General features: G+C 36.0%; 1 protein-coding gene across 1 annotated transcript in view; it reads left to right on the plus strand.

Moving 5' to 3' along the window:
- THEMIS (thymocyte selection associated) overlaps nt 1-10613 on the plus strand; it is a 178491-nt gene extending 167878 nt beyond the window's left edge. Inside the window, exon 6 of the mRNA XM_028494728.1 lies at nt 10548-10613. Coding sequence (XP_028350529.1) covers nt 10548-10579 — 32 coding nt within the window. The 3' untranslated portion in view covers nt 10580-10613. The remainder of the gene's footprint in view (nt 1-10547) is intronic.
- Nucleotides 10614-11421: the final 808 nt, after the last annotated feature.

An 11421-nucleotide genomic window follows, 5' to 3' on the forward strand; every position in this document is an offset into this window, starting at 1 on the left:
GAACCCGTGTCCCCTGTATCAGCAGGCGGACTCTCAACCACTGCGCCACCAGGGAAGCCCCTGTTGGAAGATTTTTAATCATAGTTTCAATTTCAGTGCTTGTGATTGGTCTGTTTATATTTTCTGTTTCCTCTTGGTTCAGCCTCGGAAGGTTGTGCTTTTCTAAGAATTTGTCCATTTATTCCAGGTTGTCCATTTTATTGGCACATGGTTGCTTGTGGTAATCTCTCACAATCCTTTGTATTTCTGTAGTGTTAGTTGTTACTTTTCCTTTTTCATTTCTAATTACATTGATTTGAGTCTTCTCCCTTTTTTTCTTGATGAGTCTGGCTAATGGTTTATCAATTTTGCTTATCTTCTCAAAGAACCAGCTTTTAGTTTTATTGATCTTTGCTATCGTTTCCTTCATTTTTTTTCATCTATTTCTTATCTGATATTTATGATTTCTTTCCTTCTGCTCACTTTGGGTTTTGCTTTGTTTTTTTGTCCTTCTTTCTCTACTTGCTTTAGGTGTAAGGTTAGGGGGTTTATTTGAGAAATTTCTTGTTTCTTGAGGTACAATTGTATTGCTATAAACTTCCCTCTTAGAACTGCTTTTGCTGCATCCCATAGGTTTTGGTCGTCGTGTCTCCATTGTCATTTGTTTCTAGGTATTTTTTGATTTCCTCTTTGATTTCTTCAGTGATCTCTTGGTTATTTAGTAGTATATTGTTTAGCTTCCATGTGTTTGTATTTTTTACAGATTTTTTTCCTGTTATTGATATCTAGTCTCATAGTGTTTTGGTTGGAAAAGATACCTGATACTATTTCAATATTCTTAAATTTACCAAGGCTAGATTTGTGACCCAAGATATGATCTATCCTCACATGGTTGCTTGTGGTAATCTCTCACAATCCTTTGTATTTCTGTAGTGTTAGTTGTTACTTTTCCTTTTTCATTTCTAATTACATTGATTTGAGTCTTCTCCCTTTTTTTCTTGATGAGTCTGGCTAATGGTTTATCAATTTTGCTTATCTTCTCAAAGAACCAGCTTTTAGTTTTATTGATCTTTGCTATCGTTTCCTTCATTTTTTTTCATCTATTTCTTATCTGATATTTATGATTTCTTTCCTTCTGCTCACTTTGGGTTTTGCTTTGTTTTTTTGTCCTTCTTTCTCTACTTGCTTTAGGTGTAAGGTTAGGGGGTTTATTTGAGAAATTTCTTGTTTCTTGAGGTACAATTGTATTGCTATAAACTTCCCTCTTAGAACTGCTTTTGCTGCATCCCATAGGTTTTGGTCGTCGTGTCTCCATTGTCATTTGTTTCTAGGTATTTTTTGATTTCCTCTTTGATTTCTTCAGTGATCTCTTGGTTATTTAGTAGTATATTGTTTAGCTTCCATGTGTTTGTATTTTTTACAGATTTTTTTCCTGTTATTGATATCTAGTCTCATAGTGTTTTGGTTGGAAAAGATACCTGATACTATTTCAATATTCTTAAATTTACCAAGGCTAGATTTGTGACCCAAGATATGATCCATTTACATTTAAGGTAATTATTGATATGTATGTTCCTATTACCATTTTCTTAATTGTTTTGGGTTTGTTATTGTAGGTCGTTTCCTTCTGTTGTGTTTCCTGCCCAGAGAAGTTCCTTTAGCATTTGTTGTAAAGCTGGTTTGGTGGTGCTGAATTCTTTTAACTTTTGCTTTTCTTTAAAGGTTTTAATTTCTCTGTTGAATCTGAATGAGATCCTTCCTGGGTAGAGTTATCTTGGTTGTAGGTTTTTCCCTTTCATCACTTTAAATATGTTCTGCCCCTCCCTTCTGACTTGCAGAGTTTCTGCTGAAAGATCAGCTGTTAACCTTATGGGGATTCCCTGGTATGTTATTTGTTGTTTTTCCCTTGCTGCTTTTAATATTTTTTCTTTGTATTTGATTTTTGATAGTGTGATTAATATGTGTCTTGGCATGTTTCCCCTTGGATTTATCTTCTATGGGACTCTTGCCCTTCCTGGACTTGATTAACTATTTCCTTTCCTATATTAGGGAAGGAATATAGGAAATAATCTCTTCAAATATTTTCTCAATCCCTTTCTTTTTCTCTTTCTGAGACCCGTATAATTCAAATGTTGGTTCGTGTAATGTTGTCCCAGAGGTCTCTAAGACTGTACGCAGTTCTTTTCATTCTTTTTTCTTTATCCTGCTCTGCAGTAGTTATTTCCACTATTTTATCTTCCAGGTCACTTATCCGTTTTTTTCCCCCAGTTTTTCTGCTTTTATTCCTTCTAGAGAATTTTTAAGTTCATTTATTTTGTGGTTCATCATTGTTTGTTTGCTCTTTAGTTCTTGTAGGTCCTTGTTAAGCATTTCTTGTATCTTCTCCATTCTATTTCCAAGATTTTGCATCATCTTTACTATCATTACTCTGAATTCTTTTTCAGGTAGACTGCCTATTTCCTCTACATTTGTTTGGTCTGGTGGGTTTTTCCCTTGTTCCTTCATCTGCTGTGTGTTTCTCTGTCTTCTCCTTTTGTTTAACTTACTGTGTTTGGGGTCTCCTTTTTGCAGGCCGCAGGTTCGTAGTTCCCCGTTGTTTTTGGTGTCTGCCCCCAGTGGCTAAGGTTGTTTCAGTGGGTTGGTAGGATTTCCTGGTGGAGGGGACTAGTGCCTGTGTTCTGGTGGATGAGGTTGGATCTTGTCTTTCTGGTGGGCAGGACCACCTCCGGTGGTGTGTTTTGGGATGTCTGTGACCTTTTTATGATTTTAGGCAGCCTCTCTGCTAATGGGTGGGGTTTTGCTCCTCTCTTGCTAGTTGTTTGGCATAGGGTGTGCAGCAGTTTAGCTTGCTGGTCGTTGAGTGGAGCTGGGTTTTACTGCTGAGCTGGAGATCTGTGGGAGAGCTTTCGCTGTTTGGTATTACTTGGAGCTGGGAGGTCTCTGGAGGACCAATGTCCTGAACTCAGCTCTCCCACCTCAGAGGCACAGGCCTGACACCTGGCCAGAGCACCAAGACCCTGTCAGCCACGCAGCTCAGAAGAAAATTGAGAAAAAAAGAAAGAAAATAAATAAATAAAATAAAGTTATTAAAATTAAAAAAATTATTAAAAAAATTAAAATGTAATTTAAAAAAAAGAAAGAAAGAAGAGAGCCACCAAACCAAAAAACAAATCCACCAATTATAACGAGCACTAAAAACTATACTGAAAAAAAAAAAAAAGGACAGACAGAACCCTAGGACAAATGGTAAAAGCAAAGCTATACAGACAAAATCACACAAAGAATCATACACACAAAAAGAGAAAAAGGAAAAAAATATATATATCTTTTGGGAAGTCTGAGGTCTTCTGCCAGCGTTCAGTACGTGTTCTGTAGGAGTTGTTCCACATGTAGATGTATTTCTGATGTGTTTGTGGGCAGGAAGTTGATCTCCACGTCTTACTCCTCCGCCATCTTGAAGGTCTCTCCCAGGCTTCTTTTTAACGCTGTTTTAACTAGTGCCTTCTCTAGGGCAGTGTTTAATAGCTTCTCCTGCTAATGCTTCTATTTTTTCTGGTGATTCTCAGCTGAATCAGATCCATTGATCTTTCTGCTAGTGTTGGAGGATCTCCTGCAGAGGCAGGGGGTGGCTGTGGCTCACCACAGGGACAAGGGCACTCTCAATCTTAATGTTTAAACCTCAGATTTTCCTTTATGATGGGAAACAAAGCATAAGGCACTTCTCTATTAAAACTATTTTGAGAATTAGACAAGGTTCTATTTTAAAGACCTTGACTGAATGACTGAATATGTGTTATCAAGAGTTTGGTACAATAAAACATATCCTTGTTTCTCAATTTTAAAAAAAGTGGACTTCAATAATTCACTATTATTCTAGATAATGTGTAATTCTAAGCACAATAATTACTTTTACTCCTAAGGACTAAATAAATCATTGTTTAAGATATTGGATAGTTTCAAACTGGTAATCCTAAAATCTGGTATATCTTTTGTTCTTCTACTTAACATCAATGCAGATTTTTCACAATGTAAACAAAATAATGACACCAGTAGAATTTCCCTTACATTTCCAGGGAATACTGTTTTCAGTTTAGAAATACTGACAGCCTAAAGTAAAATGTTATAAGGTTGCTCTTCATTTTATAGCAACCTTTTTCCCTCCTTTTGGAAGGCTTAAATGTTTAAGAATATGCTGGAAGGAGAACCACAGTCATTTCATTCTTTGAACAATTCTGAAATATCATTTCCTATTAGGCAGTTGTGTGAGTACTGACAGCCCCTCTTCTTCCCTAGAGATTAATTTATTTCCTGCAGTGCTTGCTTTTCTTGGAAAATCTGACTCGTCAGCCTTCACCAATGGGAGATCTCATCAGCAGAATGTTGATTATAAAAGCAAAACGATATACCATATTGAAAGGGAAAAACAATTCTCCAGACAATGCAACCTTTTTCTTTTCTTTTCTTTCCACTTCGTTCTCTCCTCAGTCTGTGGCTGGACAGGAACATTATCCACTAGGGAAACATTCGGCAAGATGGTGGGGTATAGAGGAAATGTGCAGGCTTTGCCACCAGACAGACCCAAGACCAAGCTCTAATTCAAAGAATGTTGAATTTCTTTGGGATTTTGTTTCTTTATCTGTAAAATAAAGATAAAAATACCTGCCTCACATGAAATTCTATAATGAGACTGGCACAGTGTAGACACTAGAAAATTATTCTTATCATTATTATAGCCTTCATTTAGCACCTACTGCATATTGATTGCTGTGGCATAATATTAACCATGTCTCATATTAGTTTATAAAGGAATCTATTAGAAATTTTGAAGAAATATATCTTTCAGCTTTAGGAGTTAGGCATATGAGACCAAGACACCTTATTGAGATAGCCTAGTTCAAGTCTTGTCTTACTCTTCATTTCCTTTCTCTTCTCATTACCACTCATATTTTTCATAATGCTCGCTAGATACTTATGTACTTATTTTTTTTCACCAATAAGTTCTTTAAAAACTTCAAAAGCTATTTGCTAATAGTTTTAGGTCTATCTATTCAGACTTGAAACTGCATTTGAGTTTATTAAAAATTATTTTCTCTAAAATAAAAATTGTCGATTTCTGTTTGATTCAGTCTCAGAAATAAAACTTTGGTGAGTTAAATCTTGAGACAAAGAAGATTGTCAGCAAAGATTGTGCCTGCAAAGTAGAGATAAAGTTGAGAGATACCAAATGAAGAAACAAAATCAATTATTTTAAGCCCAGAATGATCATTCTTTCAGTAGTATGATTATGATTAACAAGTCTGTTTAAGTAAATTTCTTTTTTCTTATTTCTCCCATATGATTTTATGATTTGTGTGCAATACTAGAAAGAAAAGCAATTGAAGCATTAGAGGATAAAACAGAAAAAGAGATGTCATGGTGTAAACTCGTAACGACTGAGACCTGATACAGGGCTCCTACAGCAGACAGGAGCTCTGTGCATGGAGTGCAAATTACGATAGGTACTATTCTTTCACATGGCAAAATAATATTTTTCTTAAGACCAGTGACAGTATCTTAACTTGGGTAGAACAAGAGATTGGATCGATATGGTGACCTGTGCCTTTCACCTTTATGGAGTCATGTGCAAATCATTGATTGATCCTTTTTAATGGTAAATGCATTTTTTGAAACTGTAGAGTTTTCCTATAAATAATAAGCTCTTGAGCCTCTCCCCAATTTCCCAATTTTCCTTATTAATAACTTCTAACCTTATCATTTTAAATTTCCTTTCTCTTTCTTTTTCTAAACTTTTTTCTTATTGGCAAGTGACAATCTTTTTTTTAATCCATTATTTCAGTTAATTCTGGTTCTTACTTCATTCATGAGGCCCATATTTATTTTGACCAATGAATTAAGCAAAGCAAAAAGGAACTGATGACTTTCAAAATTTATCTCAGTGAGTCTCTAACTTCTTGTGCATAAAAAGTCACTTAATGAGTATGTTAAAAATACATATTCTTGGGATGTGCTCTCTAGAGTGGGGTTGGCAACCTCTGGTGGTGAGTCAAATCTGTCCCATTGCCTGTTATTGTACTGCCCCCAACCTAAAAATATTTGGTTTTTTTTTTGTTTTTAAAAAGTTGAAAAAAAAAGAATATTTTCTGACACATGAAAATTATTTGAAATTCAAATTTCAATGTTTATATAAGTTTGATTGGACCACAGCCATGCTTATTCATTTGCACATTGCCTGTGGCTGCTTGTGTGCTGTATCAGCAGAACTGAGTAGTTTTGACAGAGACTATATGCAAAGCCTAAAATTTGTACTATCTGGCCCTCTAGAGGAAAAGTTTGCTAACCTCTGCTCTAGAGAATCTGATTCAGAAGTTCTGAGAAAGGAACTAGGAATTGCTTTCAACATGTTTTTTTGGGTGATTGTGATACAGGGATCTTTGACGACACTTTGAAAGGTAATGCAGTAGAAGAATTGTGAACAACCTGTCTCTTCTTCTCCCCTTCTCTTCATCACACCCACTCCATCAGCAAACCCTATTGGCTTTATCCTCAGACAGTATCTAGAATTTGTCTATTTTTTACCTTGTTCACTGCTATCAACCTAGTCCAAGCCATCATCATTTTTCTTCTGGATTCTTGTTATTGGCTTCCTAACCAGTCAATCTTCTTCTGCCCTTGCCTCAGTATTGTCCATTCTCAACATGACAGCCAGAGTGAATGTGTTAAAACCTTAGTCATGTCATGTAACTCTTTTCTTCAGAGTCCTCCAGTGGTCTCTCTACTTCTCTTTTCTCTCTATTCTAGCTACATTGGCTTCCCACTGTTCCTCAGAAATGCTAGGGGTACTCCATCTTCAACACCAACACAGGCTATTTTCTCTAAGTGGTATCGTCTGCCCCCCAGAGATCTACATGGCTTTTATCTTTGTCTCATTTAGGTCTTTCCTTAGCCATTACCTTCTCGGCGATTCCTTCCATACACACCTTATTTAAAATTGTAATCTCTTTATCTGGGACTACCGATCTCCCTTATGCCAGCTAACATGCTACACACTTTGCTTCTTTATTTTGATTGTGAGCCACTTTCCCCACATGAGGGCACCATGAGGACAGGAATTTTTATCCATTTGCTCTATCTTTAGATTTAAAAGAGTTCCTGGCTTACTGTGGGTTCTCAATAAATATTTCTTGAATAGAGAAGTGAACCCCAAACTCCCATTCTGTACTGGACAGATAATGTATGACACTTATCAAACATGCAAAAACAGTTGCCACGAGCATAAATATATGAGTCATCTTTGAAAAATGATGTAATACTTGTAACCACCACAGATGAGAAGAAGAATAAAGCAGCTATTAACTTGTATCATTTGTTTTTTCAATCTCAACCAATAACTTAGTTACAAAAGATGCTAAGGGAAAGAAAGTAGAGGATGGGTACAAACATTAAAATGGGTACATGGATGAAAATTCAGTTGAAAATGTTTGGAAGAGATTTCAGGAAGTTTCACAAACAAGCTGCTTCCTAAAGCAGGTAGATGTGCTTACTGCAGGTTTTACTGTTCACCATCAGGTTGAGCAATTTGAGGACAGTGACACTCAAAGTTCCCAAAAGGGAAAATGTAGGGTGTGACTAGCCTTGGTTCAAGTAACTGTTTAGGAAACACCAGCTTTATAAGAGAAAGTAAAGCGTTTTTAGATATACCTGAACTGGATTCCTCAAAAATAAGATGAAACGGAGATTTTCTTTGACTTAATACTCTCATTCAAAAAATTACTCATCTAATTTTATGGTATCTTTAAAGCTTCATTTTGTGGATTAAACAGTAGTCTCTTCTTACAAAGATATAGATTTTGACTCTGGAAAGACATTTTTACTATCAAAGAATACATTTTAGAGAGAAAAACAAAACAAAATAAAACTTCATTCTGTATCTGTTCTTCTACGGATGAAGTATTTGGCTTGATCTCCAGGGAGAGACGATTCCATGTCCCTCAGTTAATATGATCATCTAAGTAACTATGAATATTCAAAAGTAATCAGTCAGTATTCAATTCAAAGTAAGAAACATCACCTCCAAATTAAGTTTGTGACATTTCCAAAGGAGTGGTCGATGAATGCCAAAAGATTTGAGGGCTTTAAATCAATTTGAATTTTAAAACCTAAATAATTGTCAGAGAAATCAGTTCTTTCACATTTTGAGATTTCTTGAAAGTTAATGCAATAAAGAACAAAGTTTCTATGCAATGTGAAGTCAGCTTTGCCTACTTCAGCTGACCACTAAAGCACAGGCGTTATTTGGGGATCCCTACCCTGGGTGGAAGATTGGGCTAGGTCAAGCAGGAAGAGGCAACTTACAAGGTCCCTTCCAAAACTAAGATTGTTTAAATCCTATTATTTTATATTGAGATAATCTAATTATTCTACTCCCTCACCTCCCATTTTTCTGCTTAACCCTGTACTATCTTAAATCAGTTTATTGACAAGGGAGAGTGAGACTAATAACTGTCAAGATGACAGATTGAACTTTCAAACTACAGGCTTATAATAGTTTTATGTGAATATGAGCAATATGAGTTTATGTGAATAATAGCAATAATAGCAATTAATATTTCTGTTTCACTTTACGTTTTACAAAGCACTTGCAGGTCCTTTATTTCATTTGATGTTTCCTCAACTCTGTGATTCAGTTATTACTACCAAAACTCGTTCATTGGTAAGAAAATGGAATTCAGAGATTCCTCAAGACGCGCAGCGAGTGTATCTTAGAATCGGGAGTCAGACGGAGTTCTTCACGTTGTTTCTCTGTACTACAATGTATCTATTTCATTTGCCCTCCCTACCTCTCCCCTCAGGAGAAGCAACGCTGTGAGGGAAAAATTCGGTTGTTATCTCTTTATGCAGATAAAGGCGCAAAGATAGTAAATGGTAGAAGTGGGAATTAAATCTGGGCATACTGCCTAAAAATCCTGTGTTCCTTCAACTGTAATATACATTCTACAGTGTGTAGTTTTATTGCTGTTTGTGATAAAAGAAAGACCTGAAAATCTAAAGGCAGCAGTTGGGTATAGTGGATGATGAGAAGAGAGAATGAAATCAAGGAAAGCATGGGATCCAGGCGATTTTCCTCTCATTGGACCCCACCTCCCAGCCCCCAGCACCACTTAGCACTGAGGGGAGATGTTGACAGAGGAAAGTAAATTCAGGCTGTTTAGGGGAATTAACATGATGTGCTGAGAAATTCTATTTCTTTCTGCTTTGACATCCCCTTTCTTCTTTCCCAGTTATTCTATGAGCTCCTCAGAGGTCACAAAACTGTATATTTTGTCTTTATATTTCACACATATAGTAAAAGTAGCTAACAGATGGTGAGACAGTAAACCTCTTTATTGTAAAATATAAAACTCTTTACATTTATTGACTCATTTAATCTTTGTCATAATCCTACAAAAATAAGCATTATTATCCCTTCCCCCCTCTTGTTTTCAAAGATGAGGAAATAAGGTACGTAAAAGTTAGTTAACTTCCTTAAGGTTATATAGAGCCAGCGTGTGGTAGAAAAGGAAGGAAGAAAGAAGAAAGGAAGGAAGAGAAGAAGAGGAAGAGGGAGGAAAAGAGAGAGGAAGGGAGGAAGAAGGGAAGGAAGAAGAGAAGGGAGGAAGGAAGGGAGGCAGGGAGGAAGTCATAGGCTAATGAACGCTCAAGGGTGTGAGCCTCAGAGTGTTCCTCTCCAGGTCCACGTGGCTAGCACTTAACATATGACTAGTACTATAAGGTGTGGGAGAGTGAAAGAAATGATCAGTCTTCTGTACCTCTTGACCATTATAGTTCATGCTATTAGGGTTCTTTTCTTAAACCACCCATGCTCCACAAAGCCATAATGGAAAGAAATTGTCTTCCCTGAACACAGACAGAATTCCTCTCTGCAGTGTAGCTTGCTTTCCTTGCAAGTGTGACATTATGTGTTAATGTCGTCTGTGTATATGTTCATTAGAAGCTAGAGATCGTACAACTTATGCTTGAGGCCTGTTGCTTTTCTTCAGTTTAACATTATAGGTACCTTTTTCTCCTCTGCCATCTTTAGAACTCCACTAGGTTTGGGCTCCATTCCATAGCCATTGTGTCACAGCTGAGGTAATGGGTCTGCAATCAGACATTTTTTAGAACACAGTCAAGCTCCAGCCTCTTACTAGCTGTGTGATTGCTCGGCAAGTCTCTTAACTACACCTCAGATTCAGTTTTTTTACCTTACATTACCTAGAAAATAGAGTTTTTATAAGGATAAACTAAAATGCAAAGAAAAGCATTTTGTAAACTGAAAAACACTTTATAAATTTAAGGTATTATCTCACAGAAATATCTACTTTGTTTCTGAAGGGTTTGCATTAGTTCCTTGGGTTTTTTTTGGTTTTTTGTTTTTTTTTTGGCTCTTCTTATTTTGTTCTCAATTAGTTGTCAAAAAAAACCATATATGCATGTGAGTTTCCTACAGACAGTGTTTGAAAGCAAGTAGTGTCTTTCCTATTTCTAATGCATATTTCTGATGGACCCCGCTTAATCGTTTTTTCTTACAGAAATCTTCAGAAATGAAAAACATCAAAAATAATGAGGTGTGACTGAAGCCACTTGGGCAGTGAACATAAATGTTGCAATGGAAAATCAAGCCTAGCCTTCTAGCTGAAAAAACAGCTATTCCCCAGTGGGCCCCAGGAGAAACTTGACTGGCCACTGCAAAGGAGAAAACAACCTTAAAAGTTTTAACAGATAAACCTTAAAGAGCAACCTGTGTTATGGAATTCACATAGTCTATTCTGCTGTGCCAAAATCTATGTGCATTGTTTTCTTGTTACTTAGGACATGTTTATTTAATGTGCACACTTTTTGTGGTTCTCATTCCCACTGCTGACAATTAAGCAATTGGAAATTAATTTTATATTTTAGTTTCCGAGTAAAACCAGTTGAAAATAAGATAAAAGCTCACCAAATATTTTCATTTTTCTCAATTTGTTTTACGTTTTTTTAGTGTTACCATCGTTACTGTTAAAAATAACAAAAAATAATTAGATCTGAGAGTGATCTAAAATAATCAGGTTTCTTATCTAATTCCCTTGGAGCTGTGGAAATGAGTTTGACTTCACAGTTTCATTTTGTTTTAGAAATACACAGTGAATAAGTGTGTTTGAGACTTGACAGCCAAAGCCATTGTTAGTTACAGGAATTTTCCATTACTTTCTCCCCTGTTCCCCTAATAACCAGAGTTCATTATTGCAATATCACCAAAGATCTGATAATATGCCTTATTATTTTATGTACTGTACACTAGATAACTCTTTAGATAAATGTTTATTAGGATAGTAGGAAAGCAATTTCATTTATTTATTATTTACGTATTAAGTATACAGGTACAACATTATTTTGCCTCTAACAAAATGAAGAGACAGAGAGTTA

Source organism: Physeter macrocephalus, chromosome 10, assembly GCF_002837175.3.
Source record: "Physeter macrocephalus isolate SW-GA chromosome 10, ASM283717v5, whole genome shotgun sequence".
NCBI lineage: Eukaryota > Metazoa > Chordata > Mammalia > Artiodactyla > Physeteridae > Physeter > Physeter macrocephalus.